Genomic DNA, 23,021 nt, shown 5'->3' with positions numbered 1-23,021 from the left:
ATGTACTTGGAGGACAAGTTCAGAAGAGCGTAGCTGGGACATGAAATCCACTTTTCCTCATTTGGAGCCCTGAGGATCTAACTGTACCCAGGGGAGTTTAAGGCAAATAACTCAGGCATTAGGGAGCTAAAGGAAAGCATAAGCCAGAGCAGATCACAGCTCACACCAGTCTTCACAGCCTCCTGACTCCTCAATATTTACATGAAACCAATTTAGACTTTCTTAGACATTAGCAAAGCAAGTGTAAATAACGTGAATGGCTTTGAGACTTAAGTGGATCACACTTGGGCATCCCTTCTGAATTGGAAGTTGGTAGAGTTTAAGTTAGCATACACATAGGCAGCAAGTCTAAGTGAAGCAAATCTGAGTTACTCAGACTTTTCCCTCTCCCTTCGTTAAGAACAAGCTAAACACTACAGTGCTTTTTGCTCAGAGCTGAAGAAGAGCCACTCTTGTCACCTCTCACACTCGGGAGAGGTCCCAGTCCCATGCTTGCCTCTGTGCCCTGTGCTTTTTCCCTCCTCCCTAAGCTCAGTCCTACTGTGAAGTGCTCCTCTCCTGCTATCCTTCATGTGTGTGAACTGCTGTCCTGGGGGGTTGTTATATTTTAGCCTGCTGCAGGAAGGGAGCTTGCCTTGTGATGTATACTGTAAAGTGCTGTATGTGCTGGCAGCCCCGTATAAATATCACTGTCAGCTTGCTTGTACGTTGGTGGAGGGAAGTACTTACAGCAGTTTTCTTTACGGATAGCGGAGGGGGAAGGAGGAACCGTGGACCTGTTCCTAAACTCAAGCACAGTCTCTTGCAGAAGATAAAAGTGAGACAAAACCTTGCATCCTCTCACAGGTGTCATACATGCGTTTCCTGCTGCTTGGTGGGTGACACGATGGTAAATAGAGATGCTCTCTTCTCCCAGACAGCTGATTTTGCTTTTCTTTTGATTTCTCAGTGGCCCTGCACAGCCCAGCTTGCCTGAGCTCAGCACTAACAGGTGCTGGGAGACTTTCTCCCTCTGACTCTGTAGATGTTTTCAGGCTCTCAGATGTTTCTCACTTCTCCTGAGCAGATTTTGGCCTACATCTCTGTCTCAGATGTGCCGATTCCAGGTGATTCCTCAGCCTACTATTTTGCTCCACTTATGCCAGATTGCTCTGAATAAATCACCGCTATCAGGCAGAGGTGAACCCACAGAGCGCTTTTCAGAGAAGTGTTTCTATTAGAAATTTCAGAAAGTGCTGCCAATGTCATTTACAAAAAAGGTTAATTTATTATTGAGAGACTTTGATTGTCTGTTCCTTTATAATGTCTCGCATTGTAATTCAGAGGAATAGGATATAAAAATGTTATTAAAAGCTGAAAACTTTTCTAGAATAATCTGATTTCCCTCCGCCTGAATTGCCTGTATTACGTAGAGGTATAAGCTCTGACAGGCATTACGATTCTGTATTCTCCCCGGGTTCACATGCAACGACATGTAACAGGCACAGATTTTGACACCACCTAACTCTGTAGCGATGATGGTTCCGCGTCCTTTTAGAAAACAGGCTAAACTGTCATCTCTTGCCCTTAAAATCAGTGCGAATGTTCCCGAGTGGATTTAGTTATAGCTACACCAAATTCCAAAACAGTATGATGGACAGCCTCACAATTTACGAAATCAAATATGCTATCAAATTGGGAATAGAGATGCTTTTTTTTTTTCCATTTTTCTCCAGTTTTCACTAGAATAATGGAAGGCCGAATCATTCCAGACAAGCACTGCACAGTCATTTTACTTGATATTGTCACACAGAGCCTGCGATGATTTTACTGGCTCTGAAAGTTTTGGTCTATCGGAACATAGCAAATAAACTTGGAAAATCAGCATCCTTATCATGCAACACTTTAGTGCTGTAGTAAAAGCTACAGTCCTTGACTCAGGTGAGTCCTTATGCCCAAGGGAGGAAAGACTAAACAGTCTGGCCTTATGCACTCATCATCATGATCACCATTCTCAATTTTGCACTTTCTGCCATTATCTGTGATTATTAATTAATGCTTAATGCATTTTCCCAGCAGTTCTATCACCCTCGCAGCATCTCTGGGGAAATGTCACTCTCGCCGGTTGTACACGGTGAGCAGCTGAAGCATGAGCTTGGGCTGGGTCAGGATTCGCACATCAATCAGAATCCAGGAGTTCCAGGCTGCTGCTTCTCTTCTCACATCACCGGGTCCTACTTCTCCCTGCATCCCCGCTACACTTTCCAAACACCCTTTCACTGTAAGCACTGTGTCTATGCAATAAGAAAGGGAGATTTTTCTACGCGCTCTTGCCACACAAATCACATAAAACGACAACTTGCCTCTGGTGCAGCTTCCTCACCCCACACAGATCTAAGGGCTCCCATCGTGTGTGACTTGATTTATTTGGTTGGCGCTGCCGTTTTACACCCTGCGTCATAAACACCGTGTCAGCTACATCCTCTTTACCCTGGCACCAACAAAAATTGTAACACCACCGTACTTTAGTATTGGTAGACTTAAAATGTAGCAACCATGCCTTGCCAGACCTCACGAATATACTAGGAAGGCTCTGAAGCAACACAATGCATTTACACAGAACAGCTGCCTGGATTTTCTTTAAACAAGCTGTTGAAATCTAGACTAAGGAGAAAGGTACTTACTCATTAAGGATATCGCAATTTACAGTATTTTTAAAATTGCTGCATTTATCTGGCCAAATTCTAGTCAGGAAGCCACACCTTCCTTAGTAAATGTTTACCTATTTCAGAATGAGTGGGTTGTACCTAAACAGCTTTTCTTGTACGCTAAAGCTTTGTGCTGCTGCACAGCTGCCAGTGGGCAAAGTGGCTGCCATGTATGGGGCAAAGCTCTATTTTTCTGTACAGCAAAAGAAAACTTCCTTGTACTGAAGACAGAATGATTCGAGGTCAACAGGGAATGTATCACGGCCTGTTCTGCTTCTCATGTGGTTGCAAAGGTACAGCAGAGGGTAAACAAGAAAATATTGCCTTGAAGACAGGCTGACATGCTCCTCACCCACATGGCTCAAAGACGGGTTCCGAATATTTTGCCTTTTTTTTTTTTTTTCTATGTTAGTGCAATGAGGCAGGGAGAAAAGTCTGGCTAGAGCCTCATTTAGCATCACTTCGAGAACACGAGCAACTAGTGACTGTGCTTTAAAAATGTTTTCTTCTCTGAGAGCCTTACCGATTTCTTGTGCTGGGAAGTTTTAAACCGGAGGAATTCCTAGAGCAGGAAAATAAAGTCACGCACAGAAGGATATCTGGAGGCTATTCTGGGCAGAAGGTGGTCAGTGTAAGAAAAGGCTCAAATCCCATCACTGCAACAGCAAACTAAATGAAGTAAATCTGCATTCTATAGAGTGAGGCTTCAGTTTCATAAGACAACGTGCAACTGTTTCTGGCGTTGCTTAACTGTGAACAGCATCGAACACGTGAAGTTCCAGGTTTTAAATTTAACACAGAGTATTACAGCAGTGTTTCCACTTCTGCATTAGACAAACTTTAGCACTAAAAGTGAATATTGGGATCTTAATGACTGCTTTAGTAAGACCTAAACTTTTAATTAACCTGCCAAGACAAATCACAGCCCATAGCTCTTAGGTAACTATTGCAGACAGCTGAGACTCAACACCAATGCCTCTTCTGGGAGAGGGATTAACGGCAGCTTTGGACCGAGTCTGCTTTTTTCAGCAAAGAAAAAAAATTCCATTAAGCAATCACGGTGGCTAGCAGAAAGCTGAGTGCTAGTTTTATGGAGCAATCTTTAAATTACAACCAAACGAATCTGGGGATATGAAAAGGTTCTGCGGGTCAGTAAATTTAAAATTAAACATTATTGAGTCAGAAACAGATTCTGGTATTTACAGAGGGAAGTAAGAATGCCCAGTGTGCTGGGTTGTCAAGCAGTCCGCAGGCAGCATCCTTTCCTCCTTGGACAGCAACTAATCAGTGCCTGCGCGCTGAACTGGCAGGGCACTTTACTGCCAGAGAAACTGAGAAACCTGTTAATTTGTACTTCTTAAGAAATCACAGCTTCTTTCTGTTAGCAAGGAGAAATAGAGATGCCTGTTATCGTGGTTCCTACTACTAAGCCTCGCAGCGCTCTTTGGTGGTTTTAACCCCAGCGCTCTGCCTGAGCTCCTGCTGCAGTAATTTTGACAGTGCTCAAAGGCAGGACTGTCACACAAAACCGTTGCATGGTGTTGCTCTGTGCTCTTCAATCATTGCTATACCTCTGCTCCAGGAAGGGGGAAAAAAAAAAAGAAGCTAAATAAAAATGAGATCAAAGGCAAAATGAAGCAGGGAATTTCAAGCTTGTAATCCAACTTTGGCACTAGGTAGAATCTCCTTCTGGTTATAGTTATTAAAAAGGCATACAAAATACTTACGGGGTATTTAGGGCCTAACAGCATTCAGCCTGTTGCTAAACACATCCTCTACAAGCCTTCTCTCCCCAACCACACAAAGGCACCATGCAATTTGAGTATGTGCATTAATACCTGGCCTCAAGGCAGCCATCTGAGGAATAAAACAGGAAATCCTTACCAATAGCAGTCGTAAGAAAAGAAACCACTTCCGACTCCTTGCCATCGTTGTAGAAGGCTAAATGCCATATGCCTGAATCCAAATACTGGATAAACCCCGTCTCATGGCTGGACAAGGGCACAAAAGCTCTGTGCTGCCGCTGAGGTCCTTCTAAGCTTCTCGCCTCCTGCGTTAGCAGACGTCTTCCATCAAGGAGCTCGACAAAGTCAAACTGAAAAATAAAAAAGAGTGATGGTTGGGTGAATTTCGGGCTGAGGAAGCCTAGCCTCTTGCTCCTGGTTTGTTTTATGAAGGAGACAGACATATTTTGCTTTGAGTATTAGAAATGTACATACATGGATGCTTCATAAACAGGTTTTCTCTGTTGGTGTCTACCCAAACTCAAGCATGTTCCTGGACAACCTGCAAGTAACCATTCTGGAAGTAACAAGTATAAGAATGTAGTTCTCTCTAATTACATGGGCCAAGAAACCATCTTTATTTAGAAAGTGATTTGGGGCACACTGACCTTACTGACATGCTTTCTCTAGAGACATAGGCAGGGAAAGCTGAAGTCCAGGGAACGTGGCTAAATTGCACTGTGAGTATAATAATGATAAAGAGATGCTACTCAGAAGCTTTTTTGTTATTTTCTTTGTGTCTTGGCTAACAAGGAAAATAGGCAGAAAAAAAAATTATCTAGCCTAACTGGATAGATTGTTTACCAGAATTGTGAAAGGTAAGTGGTATTTGTAAGTAAATTCTGGTGTAAGTTTTGCAGAAGTATTTTCCTTAGCCAGTGAGGGTTTTTCTTAAAGCAATAGCAGAAGTGGTCAAAAGATCACAGAAGACGAAGATGGAAAACAGATAAGCTAATGTGTAAAAGGCCCGTTTACGAGCTGGCTTCTAGAAATTTTCTTCAAAAGAACTTTTTTTTTTTTTTCCCCCTGGGTGACTTCAGGTGAACAATTGCTTTCATTTTGCTATTAGCATTACAACTACCTTTTGTTCCCTGTTTAAATAACTCCACCGACTTTCTGCAATAATTGTATTTTGTCTGATAATATATTAATGGGACAAGTCAGATACAAGTCTAGCAGACATCACAGATGTGAAGTGAACCTTGTCAAACCCGACTCTTATCTTGTGCTCAGGTGAACAGAACATTTTGTGAGCAAAACGCAGCAGCTGGGGCACAGCCGTGCTTCTCTGTGCCCTGACTTTACTTGGGTTTCCCTCTCTCATCCAGTCAGTCAAATAAGCTTGTAGGTTTTGGTAGGACCAAGGAAAACAGGGAAAAACACCACCACTTATTTTTGTACCAGCAAATGTTGCTGCTTTAAATGGTTGCAACAAATTTGGGCTCCTTATCCCTTTTGACTTTGCCATATCAAAATGTGGGTGCTTCTGTTATATTATTACGTTGGCTGGTATACTCTTCAAGGTACACCAAGAGGTGATGGCATTTTCTCTCCTCTTGCAGTTATTACTAAGTTAAAAAGAAATATTTGTTTCCAAATTTATTTATTTTTAGAAATAAACTGTATATGTCCTACCTTGCACACGAAATGACAAAACTTGTCCCTAGAATATTCCTCATTATTACATTTTAATTATTTATTTGAACTTTGTTTTGAATTTGCTTTATTCATTTTTTCCTATTTCATTTCAGCACGTAGATCATTCAAATGTGATACTGCACTGTCTTTTGAGAAAGCAAAAGCCAGAACGCCTGCGAAGGGCATTCCTTTGGCTGTCTACGAAGACAGAAGCAGAGTTGTTGTTTTGAGATAATACGATGTAAATACAAAATATAAAGCCTACAGGTATGTAATTGAAAAAGCATATTTGTTTTGGAAAAATATGAGACTTTAGTGGTTTTAATTTTCAGAGGACAGAAGCGTGAGGTTGTTCTGAACAGCACCGTGCGAGCCAGACATTCGCAGCCGCTCTGAGGATGCCCTGAGGGCATTTACTGCTTGCTACGTATTAGGTCTAGACGCTTAAAACTTAGTGGGATGAAAACAATTTCAAGGCATCCAGCTACAGTGAGCTGCTGTTGTTACAGTCCATTCCAGGTTATGCTTACCTGGGGCTTCCTGCCAAATGTAAAAGTTTATTTTTATAAATATTTGCAAGATGGTGCTTCAGGTGTTGGTGACTTTGCGAAGTTACTAAGCTACTAGCTGCAAATATGAATCGAACCGCAAATGGATTATGTTTTATTACGTTTGAATAAATTAGGAGATTTTTAATGCACAATTAGAATTAATGCAAGCAATAAAATTGTAGACAAAATACCAGTTTAATAAATCCAAATTGTATAAATGGAAAAATGCCTCCCAAAGGCTGTGATGGCCAATCCCTAAAATTAAATATGTAAAAAATTTGGCCCAGGTTAAAGAGTTTAAAAATGATTTGATATGGGAAGATTACATTTAATAGACCACAAGAAAATTGTGTAACTTTTATTATAATTTTTTGAGAAGAATTAGAAGTGCCTTTTGTTACCAGTAAATTATTTTTGGCTTCTACAAGCTCTATTTTTAACACTACAGAAATTTGGAGGTTGCACTTTCTTCTGATTATTACTGTCCATGGTTGCTGGCAAACTTCAGTTCTGATAGGTGATCACAGATAGGTGATTCACAGACAAAGTTTCCGAAAGAGAATCTGGAATAGTTTGTTGTTTTAGCAGGGAACATTATAACTTTTAAGATTTTACCAATTTCAGGAATACAGGCTAAGGGGCTACAGCCTTGGAAGCAACTCAAAGATCCTGAAAGAGAATAGTTTGTCCATAGGTGCATGCTACAGAAAATTGATTATCAAACCAGAAGAAATATCTAATCGTCTAGTACAGAAGAAAATCTGATTGTCAGCTCAAATTTTATTGCTGCCATCAACCAGACAGGCTGGGAAAAAAATCAACCCCTTATTGCTCCCTTCCAAGGAGGAGATTATCGCTGCTTTAAGCGTACGTTTTGCCAAAGTCTTGTTTGTGAAATTCATTATAAAATTTGGAAATATAAAACTCTCTGGGTAGATTTACAGCAGATACTCTGGATCATGCAAGAGAAAAAATGATATTTGTGTCATATGTTTTAACTATGAGATACAATGTTAACACAAAAAGCAGGTTACCTATTTAATGACTCCTAAGGCTAATAAATTATGGCGAGATTAAGTGCTAAGGATTAAACTTCATATAAAAAGATACAGAAGGAAAACACTGCTTTAATTGACGGCAGATTTTAAAAATATTAGGAAAAGGGATCATTTCAAAACTGAATTAAGTATTAGCTAGTAATATATCAATATTTTTCCAGTATCTGCAGATCCATTTTATTTCTTCATAACAGGGTGGGACTGGGGTTCTGTTTCTACTACTCTTATTTTTTGGATTAAAATGTCCCTCTGGTAATTTTTGGTGATGTTTTGGTACAGATGCTGATTTTTTATATGCTTGGCAGCTCTTGATTTGTGGCTATACAGAAAGCAGCACTTCCAAGGTCTTGGTACAAGTGCATTGCCTCCTCCAGCATGTAATATTGACAAACATGTGCCACATCCCACATTTAACATAGCAATGAAGAAGTCAATGTGGGCTTCTTAATTGCTTAAAACATTAGTAATTAAAACATTACTGTGGCTGGGTGAAGTGCCCCGCTCCATTTAAGCATTTTGCTTTAAATTCAACAGACTTTACTTAAGATTTATGTGTTAAATTTCACAATTGTTCTTTAAACAATTGAAACTATTCATGTAATAAGTTCTGTTTCATAATGGATATTAATAATCATTACAAACAAGGAAAGCCAAAGTAATACAGACTTCTGATCTACAGTTAGCATTATTGTTGTAAGCATGACCTTATTATTTTAATAAAACAGGAGGTTTAAACTCTAAATGTCTCAATCTCCCCTTAAAGAGAGACTGATTAAAAATGGGTAATAACAGCACTATTGTGTCACTGAATTTATGACCTGCTGATCCTACTGAAATATTTTAATTCTGCAGAAAAGAAGGCAGAGAAAGCGTAGATTTATGACACCTCTTTGACATAAATAAGTTGCAGGTGTGTTAATATGTGGAAAATACCATATTACCCAGAAAGGTTGTAATAAACATATTTGTTTGCTTAGAAAGAAAATAAAGACAGGGTATTTCTATAAATCTTAAATTGCTGTGTTGGTTGCTGGACTTTTCCGTTAGTAATGGAGGAGAAGGGTAAGTTAGAACATTAACAGAAACCTGGTAATACTTTGCTAACTTGCTGATGCAAGTGGGAGCTAGATGTTTTGCACTGCCAAACAGAGTTACGCCCTAATGCATTAATCAATCTGGCTAAGAGCAGCTTACGGATGAGACGGAAAGTAGAGAAACTAATGTACAAAATCCTTATATAAGGGGATGGTTATTTGGAGCTTTCCCCAGAAAGTGACTTCTCAACACAGCTTCTTCGCAGGTGTGTTAAGGAAAGCAACTGCTTTCATTTTAGCCCTACAGAATAATAACCATATCTTGATTCCTGCTGAAGTAAGACAGTGGCTTTCTGTTAAAGACTTGATTTTGTTTGGTTATACAGCAGTTACTGTGTCCTGACCAACCTCAGCTTAATCTGACAGCCAACACACATAACGTGAAGAGTGGGCTCAAGGCATTTCAGCACAGCAGGCAAAAGTGAATCGTGCTCCTGTGAGGGTGAGAAACTGGGGTCTTGCAGCTCTTACCATGGGAGGGGAGGAGAGGCTGAAAGCGGGGCACATGGCATGAAAGCTGGGGACAAGGGATGATTCTTTTTGATGTAGTTTCGGTGAGGCTGCTGCTGCAAGGCGCACTGGATGGAGAGCGTGGTGGTTGATGGTGCTGGGAGCAGGAGGGTGATCCCCTCACACAACCCTTTCTGCCCCCTGGCAGCTTGCTGCCTTAGGCAACCGCCTGCTTTGCCTGAGCCTACAGCCCATGGGGTTAATGTGTGTGACAATCTGGTAACTCTCACTTGCTTATCTTTCTCTGGATATATCACCTTTATTGTCTTGCAAGCACGCAGCAAATTCCTGAGAGAAACAGCTGAAATAAAAACAGCCATGAGAACAAAAGTTATAAGACAAGTGTTGCTTCATTGAAATGAGGTTCCGTTACCTGTGTATGTGACGGTGGAAGGCCTTTTCTGCCATAGATGCCGACCAGAGCGGCCTTTCCTAAGGACACATTGAATTTCAGATGCACTGGGTGGTCGATGAACACCTGAGATCTCCAAAAGATACCAGGAGGGATCTTCTGTGTGGCTCGTCTACCAACATCGATTTCTCCAGAGTCTATAAAACTGTCGTCTGGAAAGAAACTACTGGGCTTTCCTGCCAAAACACAGGAACAAAAAACTTGGATTAGCCTTAGATCCTAGAAGTAATCCAACCGTACTGGTATCTGACTCTGATCTTGAGAAACAGACTATTAGTGTCGCGAGGTCTTTGGAGTACTTTGTGTAGCCAATCCTTATGATACGAGAGGAAAACTGGCAGGGTTATTCTTGGCTTCAGTAACTGTTTTGTTTGAAAACATGAATACGGGAAGAGCAACCTGGAGAAAAATGACCCTTTGTTCAAACCATAACATTAGAGCTTGTGTAATTACATTACATAAAAATAAATCATCTTGCATTATAACACAAATGAAAATGAGTTCACTGATGGAGAAGACATCATTACATTAGGAGAGAGAAGGGAAGTAATAGTGAGGTAGACACGTGTCACTGAATGGAATGGCAGTGTGGAGAAGAGCAGCATGAAAGGATGCCTAAGAGGGGAAAGGAAAATGCTTCTCCATTAAATTAATGCTGGAAAGCAGTATGAATATTTCAAATTTGTTCAACAGTTCAGAAAAGGCTAAAGATAAAAAGGACTGAGTAAAAAGATGATGGAAATCATACCCTGCACGTCAGTACTATCTACTAAGAAAACTTGATAGGTTTTAATTAGGTTTCAATATAATCTGTGAAGTGTGTTAGGATCATCCATCCTCCTTTAGCAGCCAAACAAACGGAGGCATCTGTTTTCTGAAGCAACCACCAGACTGGAGAGCCTGAGCGTGTGGATGGCAATCAGCACTCGTCGTAACATCCGAGGGAGTCATCGGGGAGCTCAGCATCCCTGGAAAACAAGGCTGAGGAACTCCAGGTTAGACACCCTTACACTCACAGTTCTCAGAACTGGTGGCTGCTTTGAGAAAACCTCAACTCCACGGAAGCCCAAGGAGTATGGACAGAATGCAAGCTGAAGTCCCCAAATGCTGTCTGGCCTTTGCCATAACCAGTGGCCACGCAGCTTCACCTGCAGCGCAGAAAGAAGATGACAGCAACTGCTTAGCAAACAGCCTTTAAGGACACTTGTACTTGATAAAAAAAAAAAAAAAAAAGATTTTGGCTTTAGTAAGGAGAACATCATATCACCATCGAGGTCTAATTATTAAATTTAGAAATCCAAATCAATTTGTTATCTCGGTGCCATTACACCTCAGTACCCTATGTTGCACAGATCAAGCAATTCTGATAAAACGAGAAGAAAACTTTCAGGAACACGCAGTATTTTGCAGGAAAATCAAATTATGAGAATTTTTCTTCCAGAACCTACGTGTGGGAAACAGGATATATGAAATAAAAGTATCTTTTTCTACGCAGAATGAATTAAAATGAAATAATCTTAGAATTTACTTGCCATATTGAAAAGGTGATTGGTAGAGCAACCTCTCATTTTACTGTTTTGAGTTATAATATTTCCTTTAAAAATTAAATTTCTCCATATATCATCCCAATACAAACTCTCCAGAAGAGACAAAAGTAAACTGTTAGCTGTCTCTCCAAAATCCATATATAAATGATATGCATATTGACAGTTAACAAAAGGAGTATCTGAAGATACTTCTTTGTAGACAGGAGATTTTTTCTCTTCTATTGTATAAAACATTTTAGAAGAACTTTTGGTCCAAATAAGGCTAATCCCTGATCAGCTAATTAAAGTTTGCAACTGCAGACGTACATTGTTGGAGTGGGGCTTGATGGTACGTTTCATTTCTGTGCTGTCTCGTGGCTGAAGTTTTATGCATACCAGCACAGTCTAGAAAACAGCGTACGCCTGTTCATAGGAAAAAGCTACTGGTTATTTTATAAGGTCCTCATTTATCTTTGTTCATCAAATTCAGATAAATACAAGGGGGAAATCTGGTGACTTTTTATCCTTTTTTAGTCACAGTGTATATTAATAGAGATAATCAGAAGCAGCTTAGGTAAATGGTTACTGAATCGTTTGTGCTAAAAGAGTACAGCTGTACAATGGAAATCAGCTAGCTTGATTCCAAAGGGGATTACTTTATAAAATGGATTGTAAATATTTATTTGGCATACTAAAAATTACTTTTCACACCGTTGGGATTAAAGGAAACAGTTCCCATGTCTTCATGCGAAGTTTCTTATTCCATTATTGTAAGGTGAAAAGATTCAGGCTTCTACTAAAAAGACCTAAAGACATCACCTGTTGAGGTTCAGATGAAGGATTTATTTTTCTGATTGCTACCGACATGTTTTATAGATTCATAGAAATTCAGATGAAAATCTAAAGTATTTGATATGCGCCCTGATTGTTCATTAATAAAGACTGCACAGCGGAGTGGATCGGGGAAGGTGAGAATTTAATATGATAGATGGTGCTGTGCCGGAGAGAGCCTGGAGAAATTGAGCACAGTGTGTATTCTGCCTGTACGCACAGCACTTGCTCAAGCAAGAAAAACGTTTGTGTGATTGAAAAAGACAATTTCACATAAATAATTGTTTGTACATGCAATTACAAAGCTTGTATCTCCTCTTGGTGGAGTGTTGTAAGGCTGAAAAGGCGATGTGAGCCGGGCTACGCCGTGCAGCCAGCAGCTGGAGGTTCCCTGATGCAGAACGGCTCGCCACCAGGCTGAACTCAATCCCTGCTTTGTCGGGTTTAACCTACAGTAGGATCAGGCCCTACAAATTGGATTCTTCATAAAGAAAGGACAATAAGAAAGCAATTTCGGCTTCTAATCAGAAATTAGGTTTTAATCAGAATATTTGACTACTTAAAATTAACTTCAGGTCTGAATTCTTAATTGGGCTGTCAATTACTTTGCTCTTTCCATGCATCACCTTGAACTTTTTAGTTGCCGTAGCAACTCTTCCTAATTTATTTGGTTATCAAAATGAACCATTTCGTTTCGGCCCCTGCTGAATCTGCTGGTATTTTCGATACCAAGGTACCCTGACTCATCAAAACACTTAAGAACACACTGGTATTCCTCTGACTTCAATCACAGTTAATTACACGCTTAAATGTAAGCATGTGATTAAGTGCTTTGCTAAACAGGGATGGGCTTAAACACCCGTAAATGCTGTGCTAGAGCAAAGCCACAGATGAGAACTGGCAAGGCGTTGGTAATGATTCATTCAGATCAGCTGCACGACTATTCCAGACCGTTTCAGTGTGATCAGGAGTAGTTTCAAATATGGTTTAATCTATTTTTTAAAAAATGGATTCCAATCACAGAAATTCTGATTTAGAACAGCAGCCACGCAACACTGCTAGTCCAGAACTGGTTGCACAGTCACTCGATGGGGAGAGAGCTGCATTTTCAGGCTGGATGTCATTAGTCCTGCAAGAAACATCTTGTCCTGATGTGGTTTTTCTTAGTCAGGACAAGATATTCTCCTCTAAACCTACAGATTCCCAAACATCTGTATGAAGCACAAACTTGAGGGGGCTTCTGATGAAACTCCTAGGGTAATTTCCAGATTTCTTTTTTTAGCAGAGCTTTTTGGCAGCAATCAAAACTTCAATTGACAGCACTAAGCATGGCTGAAAAAGAAATCAAGTGGAGGTCTTTGATTTGGATGGCAGTCTTAGATAAATACTTTCGTTCGTTTTCATTTTGACTTTTAAAAGGAAGTGGACAGATCAAAACTACATGTTCCAAAACCAAAACATATGGCAAGTTAGAGGGGGAAAAAAAAGGATCTGTCTCAAGTATTTTTGAATACAACATATGATATCTGCAGCTTGCTCCACTGTCTAGTCAGGTTTGCTGAGAATAACTCTCTTAGCTGATTTTCCCTTGTAGAACGTTGATGTCAGCCGTCAGTTGCTAGTAAATACACTGTTTTAGGGAACACACATAATTAGGGCTTTTATTTGGACAGATAAAGGCAGATAAGCTCTTAAAGGAAAAAAAAAAAGACTACAATTAATTTAAATTAAATAGATAAACATAAGCTCTCTGCCAAAGTCCAGGGAACTCTGGAAACTTTTGAATTCAATCAGTTGCCAGAACAGTAGCAAATCTCTTACCCCAAAACCTTCCTCCCCCAAAATAAATAGCAAAAAAGCCAAAGACTTAAATTTTACTGGAATCTGTTAGCCTTGTATAAAGCAGCTCGACACACAAACAAAACAGCTTTCTGAGCATTTGAATTGCAGAACAGCTTTCTGAATCTTTCAATTCCTCATTCCTCCAAGTTTTGGGAGGGATAAAACACCTGCCCTTGCAGGGTTTACGGGTGCTTTTGGCAGTGCTGCTTCTATACAGAGCACAGGAAGACGTCAAGCTGCTGGACTGACAAACCATCAGCTGCTTCCAATTTCAGTTAAAGGTGCGAGCTGCCAGCACCACGACACTTTGAGGAGAGCAGGTCTTCCATCTGGCCAGCTTAGCAAAGAGACGTCCAGCCAGGGAACGCCAGTACCCACTGGTTCTTTGGTCCTCAAAACATTTGGCACATGGTGGCAATGAGCAGGCAAAACCAAATGTTTTAGTTGGATCCACTGCTCCAGGAATCATTTACTTTTCAAGATGTTTTTTCTCCATGAAAATAGGCATTCGAGGCAAGGTTTTCACGATGGACATCTGTAGCCTTAGAGATAAGGTGCAGAGTTCCACCTTGAGAATGCCTGAGATGCGTGATGAGGATTGTACACGCTTTTACTGCATCAGTGAATATCAGAAGGGTATGAAACTTAGACACATACGGAAACAAGACTGACGACTACTAGTTCTAGACGTGAAAAGACTGGAAAAAGCACCTGACAATGGCAGCATTGAGGGTAATGGAACATGAGATTGGGTGGCTGGAGTTCAGAGGCAGACAGAAGACTCACGACATGGACACACACCAACCATACCTTCACTGGTTCCTTTGCCTTTCCTGTCAGGTAACTCTAACCCTGTGCCCCCCGAAGGATATAAGGAGACGTCCGTTGGCACTGGCCAACTGCTGGCCGTGTCTTCCGTGATTTCATACATCTGCCCTTCCATCGGCTGCAGGTGCCAGTTTAGGCCAAACAGGTGCATGGCTGTGGTGAGCAATGAGAAAAGTCATCTTTTTCTGCCTGGGAGAGATTCAGAACTTGTAGCAGGGGAACTTCCTAAACCCTCAGTCCACTGGCTTATTGGTGGTCGTTGTTTTGGGGCAAAAATGGGATTTATGTGGTTATACAGCCCCTAGTGATTCTACCATACCGATTCCCTAAGTCTTTACCCCCACTAAGTCTTTACCCCCACTAATTCTTTACCCCCGCTTGAACTAGTTTTAGATCACCTCTACCAATCCACCCTGCTTCTTCCAGTGGAACCACACCTGATCCATGGCCTGTGGGAGGGAATAATCGGGCACCGTGTTTCAGAAAACTCCCAAGGCTGGGGTGACGATGCAGAGAACGTGAAAATACAAGGGGTATTATTTCTCAGCATACCAATAGATCCTAGGAAATTGCTCTTTGGTTTGCTTTGCTGTAGTCAAAGCATATTATGTAGGTTCTTTTTTCTTTTTAACCCATCAATTAAACTCACAAGCCCCTCTGACAGTTTTTCCTAAGTAAGACCAAGAAAAACTTAATGCAATTTTAGATCAATCTTGAAGAGATCCCTTTGTGCTCAGCACCAGGAATGCAACATGACCACGAGTGAGCGCTCCTCAGTACAATTCAGCTTCCCCTACGCAGATCAAAGATACATCCTCAAGGTTTGAACACAAGGAGCACCACTTAGATTTGTGTGACACCAGGACATAGCTCTCTCTAGGTTTCTCGGCCGTGCAAAGTCATCCAGTGTACACATGAATCTGTTTCAAGCCATTACATAAAGACAGGTGAAGTTAAGGAACAAGACAGAATGCTTAAAAAGCAAACACATGTATGTGGAGTATGGAAAATTGTATGCTTACACAACTAATACTTGCCCCTCGAAAACAGAAAGCAAAACAACGTGGCTTTCCGTATCAGTTCTTCCTTCCCCAGCATAAACATTTCATATTCAATCAGGATCCAGTTTAGCTGCAGGCTCTCTACAGCTAAATGATCTGATATTTGCTACACTTGGAATGACATTTCTTTTCTAAGGGAGTGCCTTGATATTTTGCTCTACAATTTCTCCAAGAAACTGTGCAATGGCACTAGAATCACAGCCTTTTAGCATAAACAAAAAGAATCAAAAACAGTGCAGAAATAAGAGCATTTCCATTTTATATAGTTCTCATTTTGTTCACAAAGGTACATCTGAGCTTGGCAAACACTGACAGGGACAAGTGGTTAGTTTATTTAAACCTGTGCATCAGGAACAATCTTTTCAAGATGACTGAAAAGTAATCGGAGTAGTTCTCCCAAAATGGCATGTTTAGGTAATTTAGCGAAATCAGTGACTTTTTTCCACTTCAGTCTCAATTAGGTCATCTATCGTTTACTAACATGAATAAACTTGTCTTTGCACTAACACAACATCACAAAACAAGGAGAACAAACGTCTCATTTTACCATGTAAACTGGGCCTGGGTTTGTTAACAAAGTCTGGGTCATTAGGAAAGAAAATACTCTCCTAAAACCCCCAAGCAGCAAGGGAAGTCTCCCAGGGAGCTGGTCACAGCCCAAATGTGTTTATCCAAGTACACGTACCCAGAAGGAATACCACCAGCACAACTTGTGATGCACTCAGGACACTTCGGGCAGTGGCCAGCATTTTGATCTGAAGGGAGAATATTTGGCAGAGATACCGTGCAAGGGAAGAGAAGAAATCAGACTGGGAGCAACGAATTTGTATCAAGCGTTTGGCATTGCTACGTTTGCATAGTATCTTTGTGCTTGTATGGCCCTCATCCTCGCCAGGCTGCCTGGACACGTGTTCACAGCTTTTAACCTCATAAAACCTCATCAGGTGGGAATCTGTTATTTCTACTTCTCAGAAAGCAAAAAGAGAAGTATATCGGATTAGAGGACTGACTCGGTTCACTTCTCTGGACATTTGAAGGAGACCGTGTGTTAGTCCCCTTAACTTACTCTGTGCTCACAGGTTCCCGAGCCCTACAGGTGTTGTGTGCACCCCTCCTCCAGAAGCTTTTGTGTAAGCCCAGTACCAGATGCTGCCTGAACACGCCGTCCAGACCGGACCTCTCCAGGGACCAGAGTGCTCCCCAGATGCTGCAGAGCTCTTAGTGTGGGTTCCCACGTTAACCACGCGGGTGTTTGTAGTCAGAGGAGAATGAAACCCGTCTTCTTCACCACTCCAAACTCAGGCAGTCCTTGACAGCAAGCAGTCCAGATGCCTCTGCTGACCTAAGTGCTTAATTCCAACTCCATCTACCAGATGCCTTCAGATTACAACGACCTGCATGAATTCATACCAGGCATCGCTGGCTCAGGCATGAATTGAACCAATGGCTTTTCCACTAGACCATTTGACACACTCTTGGCTATCACAGCTTAAGTGCCTCCTGTCCTCAGTAGGAATTTGTTGCTTCTACATCGTTCTTTACCGCATGAAAATGAAGGTGAAGAAGTCAGCATTGTTTTGGGTGCAGAGGGAAGACTACGAGCATTTCTTACAGGCATGCAAAATGCATTAAAAGCACTTGAGAGGAAATGTCTTAGGAAGAGAAAATCGTGCTTCAGTCAAAGGACAGAGCTCGTAGTCTGGAAGTGCTGTGACTTTTCTGCGTATTATCCATCTCCCTGAGCAAGTGAATCATGGTTCCATGTCACCATCCATTCCTAAACGTTTGCAAAGTATCTTACAATGTCCCAATCTAGAAAATATGACAGAATTATAGGTAACAACGATGCTGTCTGCACTATCACGCACAGATAAAAGTATCTATGTTATCATACGGGCCTGCGTTAACATGTCAACTTTTGCCTTTGGTTAATAGATTTTCCTGAAGCAAAAAGCTTCGTGTGCCTTGATCCCAACATCGCACACATGCCTTATGAGAATGAGATGTATGCACACCATGCATACAAAAGTGCAAAAATCTGAGAAACAGAGAACTATTTGAACAGCATTTGATTACTAAGTGGCTTTAAAAAAAAACAGAAAACAATGCAAAAGCTTACACTTCATGCTCCATTAAGACTTTCTAATTTGATGTTTCCAAACAATATAAAAACCTATAAATATTCACAACCGTAAGACAAATAGCACATAATTTCTGCTGCAGGTGAGTAATAACCACAAAAGCCTTTCAGAAATCAGAACAAGAAGTCCAATTTGCTTTGGAAACACACTCTGGTGTTATGTATGTTACTAGGAAATCTCCTGGCTAAGTATTTATCATTACTATCTACCAAATACCAACAGTATCTGATTTACAAGCTGATGAAAGATTCAGTCTTCTGCTTTACCTCTAAGTGCCATACTCATGCTAAAAAGTCAAGCAGTAACAGCAGTGGATGCTTTGGGTCTCTAAATCTCAGTGGGATGTGTAAAACTGTTGATGCACACAGTTGTTTAAAGGTTTTAGGACAGCACAAATCAACCTTGTTCTGTGCTAAACTGATGCAAAGTTCTTTCGTGTGGGGAAAAAAAAAAAGACCATAATCAAGGAAAAACCCTGGAACCATAGATGAGAAACACAGTCACATACTTTGGAGTGTTAACGTTCCTAAAAGCAAAGTAAGGCTGTAAAAATAGTTTGTGATTCCTGATGTTCTCAGTCTCCAGGTCAATTGAACCCACTGCTGACATTTTCTCTTTGGCTTTTTTTTTTTTTTTCCCTCTGCTCAGCTAGATATAAGATGTGGCTCTCAAAGAGCAAGTGCCTTCCTAAAAGCCCCCATGTCCCTCCCCACCATGCTGCTCAGTAGATATTCAGATATTGAAGGCTCCCCATGTATTAAAAGAGCACACTGCAATTAACAACCATTAGAGTGTACCCTTTTGTAAAATACCATGTAGCTTTCACTGCCTGGGAAGCCTCCTGACATGCTCTTTGCAGAAGCTTTGGTTACATTCCCCATGGCTAATAAAACTCTTTTGTCTGCCTTCCCTTGAAATGGAAACAATACGTCGGGGAAACCCCGCGTGTGTGCTCTCTGGGCCGTTTCAGCACCAACAATTCGGATGATGTGGTAAAGGCATCTGGGACATCTGGCTCATTATGCTCATGTTTTGACATCGAGCACGCTTGCACACTTTTAACTATAGCTGCACACTAGCAAAAAGTGCCCCGAACCTTGCTGAATGGGTAGCAGAGTTTTCTGTGGCAGAATAAACAGTCTTGTCCTCAGTCCTGTGGCGTCTCTGCCTGCCTTCTTGGTGGGCAAAAGAAGGGAATCAAACTCCCCGGTCCTTTCAGGGTTTGATGGCTCTGCTGAGCTCAGCAATTCATCCACGGCGGTGTGATGTGGCTATTCATTTGCTGGGCTCAGATTCGCTTGAGCAAAGCAAATTTACAAACAGCTTTAGCATCAGATGAGCTACTTAACCACCCAAATAAATCAAAGTTCATGCTGGTGGCACCAAGTACTCAGGATCATGATTCTTCAGGTTTTAACACATTATTCTCTTCGGCATCGCATTATTCCTACTGTACAGCAGCTTGTGGAGACCGTAAGCAACATTAGCTGATGCTGTTAAGCCAAATAAAGAGGAACACCCTTTCAAAGTTTGCTCTCAAGAAACCCGGGCTTTGGGGCATCTCTGTATTATTGCCACTTGCTTATGACACAGCGAAACCCTGGAGTCAAAACATCTTACTCAGCGGAGCAGAGAACAAAGAAACTGGAAGAGCATTTCGGGTGAAAACGGACAAAGATAATAATTCACATGGTCAACAAAATGGACATCATTTGGGACAGGTTGATGGAGCGAAGGAGTTCGCCGAGAGAGGCAGATGATTGTGATAGATCACGGGGAGAAGAAAAGACAAGACGTGCTTACTGAAGCATATGAGACCCCCAGAAACTACACCAGTCAGCAAAAAAAAAAAAGAAAAACACACTGCTGGCCCTTTATTATCTTGTTGCTTTGCCCAAGGCGGCAAGCTAAGTGTAATAAATAACCAAACCCAATCAATTATGATGTTTGAAATTAAGGCTATGGCTGAAGCCACCAGCTGCTTCTCTGGTGTTTGCTAAATGCGTTCTCACAGGTTCTGCTGCTGCCTCCTCTCCTGTCCTCCCTGAGCTATGTCTTGAAGGTACTGCTGCTGCCTTAGCGATTCCTCACCCGGCCGAAGCTCCTCGAGAAGCTAATGAATGAAGAAAATAACAATTGTTTTACGATCTTGCCCTGAACAGTGAAAAAAAAAAAGAGTTTCTCTGAATGGAAGCTCAACAAAAGCAAGGAGTGAATCAGCAGCAGCACGAGCGTGGTGCACAGCCTGGATTTACACGGAGCCCCGAGAGCAGTCAGGCGAGACAGAAAGTCTTTGGGGCTTCTAATATGAAATAAAACAAGCCAAAGGAGTGCTGCTGGTAGGGAGAATGGTTTTCCAAAGCCCCCCAGTGCAGCACGGGGCAAAGAAAGTGGGAAAAGACAGTGTGAGAGGTACCGGTGCCATAATGAACAAGAATAAAAATGCGAAAGAAAAAGGAGGAAGGTGAGAAAAATACAGGTTAGAAACCAAGAAAAAGAGGGAAAATTCAGAGAGAGCAAAGGAAAGCAAAGAAAGAAAGGGAATAGGAAAAACAGCTGGAGCTCAGTCAGTGGTTAAGAAGATGTCTTGAATATTTTGTTTCTTTGCTCCCCCGTCTTTTTGCGGAATCAAGCATGAGATACGTGGTGCTTACACATTCCTCTTTAACCTCCAGGTTCAACAATCAGTCTTATAATAACACACTTTCTAAAATGAGACCTGAGTTTTACTTTTTCTCCTAATTGAAAAAAAAAAAAAAAAAAAAGCTGAATTCCTCCACTGAATTACTCAGGGCTAATTTTGACTCAAGTAAATGTATTGCTTTCACTCCTGTCTCTGGAATAAACTTGACTGTAATTATCTGGATAACTGTCTCTCTACACTGAAATTATATGATTTCTGCAGAAGTGGGAGAATTGACTGTTGCAGAATTAATCATATTTTTGTGACATTCAGTGTTATGAAAAGGAGCCTTTCAGCATGAAATAATCACTGGTTTGTCAATCTTCAATAAATCAAGGAAGAGGCACGCAAGATTAAGGAGAATGGAAGCGGCAAAACAAACATTAGAGAAAGAAAACAACCAGTTTGTTTTTCTCTTTCACTGCTGTTTCTGTTTCCGTGCCGGACAATGTTTCTGTGGCCTGGAGAGGCAGGACATGCCAACACGGCAGACATCGAGGATTAAAGTATGTCCTGTGGCCCTTTTGGTGTCAGAAGGGGGTAAGAGCAGCAAGCCTGGATGTGGTGTATCGTACCTGCTCTCCTTGCTTGTAAGGCCAAGTCCTGGCTCCTTGCGGGGTTCATCTAAAGGCATGCGGCTCTGATGCTGCAGCGATTTAATGCCCAAGTACTAAACAAGCTCTCGGGCCTGGAATTGAAGTCCGGTATCCTTACTGCAGACCCCAGTGGTCCGTAATATCGCGAATTCACACCTTTCCCCTGTAAATACCTGGTCACTGAGCCAGACGCTGCGGGACAAAGAGAGCGCAGTTCCTGCACGGACTTTTGCGGTCACCTTGGGACTGAGAACTGCACAGCTCTCTGTGACGCTACCAGCATCTGGAGTTATTTCCTATGGGTAAATGCCCTCCTTTCACGGCTTAGAGCACTTATTTATGGAATGGAAAACCCGACTTGAGAAATCACCCCCTGCCCAGACGGACGTGAACCTGCCCACCGTGTGGGAGCAGAGAACCCTGCACACAGCCCGGCTGAAGCCAGGCCTGGAAATGCAAAATTAAGAGGCCTCGAAGACCAGAGCCCCAAAGACAGATCGATTGCGTGTTGTTTAAGTGAAGACACAGCCTGCGGCTGGGAGGTCCCACGGTTCTGCTTCCTGCCCTGTTGGTTTATTTGTCACAGGGCAATCATTTAGAAAAATAAAACAGAACAAACCAAAGAGGGACGTTTAGGGTAATGCCCTTTATTGTAAGCTCCCTGGCTGGCCCCTTCCCCGATTGCTCAGTGATCCAGCACCAGTGAGAAAAAAAAAGGTTTTACAAGCCTTCTTCATCGGCGGGGGATAAAGACACTCTGTTAGGCCAGGCTGCAAATTCTTCATGCTGAGAAATGGAGAACCCTTACTGCCTGTCCCTGGGTGAAGCGAGTAGGATGAAGGATTTCGGTGCTAAATAGAGAGATAATTGTGTCTTTTTTTTTTTTTTTTTTTTTTTATTGCTTGGCCATTCCTCTACATTCAGAGCTCAAACTATGAAAGCACCAGAAGGAAACCTGGGTTTCCTCCTTCCCCCAGCCAAAATCACCACCTGCAAAGAAGGAATTCAAACGACTGAGAGCTTCCTACCTCTTAAAATGTTGCCACCAGAGTAGGAACTACCTCTCAGGGAAACAAAGCACGGTGTTAATCACCTAAATTCCTGGCTGCAAAGGCATTCACTTGCTTTGATTTGACACACACCATTTATTCTCTGACCCCTCCTCACTGAAGAGCTGTATCAAAGATTTCCAAGACAGAAGCAGATGGTCTACCAAATAGTATTAGTCCCTTCTTAGGAGAACACTTTATATTTTAATTTAGTCCTCAATTGCTCTTAATAGGGAAGAAAAAAAAGCTTCCAGCTGAAGCATCACATTTCTTTGAAACCTTCAAGGAAGTGACTGGGAGGAAGACATGTTATAAAATGAAGCAGTTAAACTCAATGTTTGTTCGATGCAAAGAGTCAGCACTTCCTATTCAATGTCTTCCTAATTACCCCTGGGGATCAAAGACTTTCAAGTGATTGCCTGTCCATTCAGACTGCTAATAGATGATCACTGGCCCCTCCAGTGCTCTAGTAGCTTGCTGGATGCTTCTCATCTCCTACAGGGAAGAAAACTGCAATTTTAAATGCTTAGCATATTTTTACGGGTATTTTTAGGAGGATTTTTTAAAGCGTCAACCTATAGGAAAAAAAAAATGACATAAAGGTGTTGTGGCTTATCCAAGGAGCTGCCTGCTTAAATAGAATCTGTAATTTCCTTCGCCATTGTGAACGCAGAATAGGAAGTTGAAGGATGGATCTCAGCAACATTTTGCTGCTATTAGGCAGCTTACT

The 23,021-nt window shown here is 41.5% G+C and overlaps 1 protein-coding gene across 19 annotated transcripts in view; it reads right to left on the bottom strand.

Annotated features, from left to right (window-relative positions):
• Nucleotides 1-23,021, bottom strand: part of TENM4 (teneurin transmembrane protein 4) — a 1,678,763-nt gene that overhangs the window by 167,715 nt on the left and 1,488,027 nt on the right. For 18 of the 19 annotated variants that reach the window (XM_066989940.1, XM_066989945.1, XM_066989941.1 and 15 more), the window contains 3 exons: nucleotides 14,744-14,914; nucleotides 9,696-9,910; nucleotides 4,572-4,782 (listed from right to left, as the gene is read on the bottom strand). In XM_066989940.1, coding sequence (XP_066846041.1) covers nucleotides 4,572-4,782; nucleotides 9,696-9,910; nucleotides 14,744-14,914 — 597 coding nt within the window. The remainder of the gene's footprint in view (nucleotides 1-4,571; nucleotides 4,783-9,695; nucleotides 9,911-14,743; nucleotides 14,915-23,021) is intronic. The other variant, XM_066989954.1, reaches the window with a different exon arrangement.

Source organism: Anser cygnoides, chromosome 1, assembly GCF_040182565.1.
Source record: "Anser cygnoides isolate HZ-2024a breed goose chromosome 1, Taihu_goose_T2T_genome, whole genome shotgun sequence".
NCBI lineage: Eukaryota > Metazoa > Chordata > Aves > Anseriformes > Anatidae > Anser > Anser cygnoides.
Note: the sequence above shows the minus strand (reverse complement) of the source record. Positions and strands in the feature narration are given on the sequence as shown.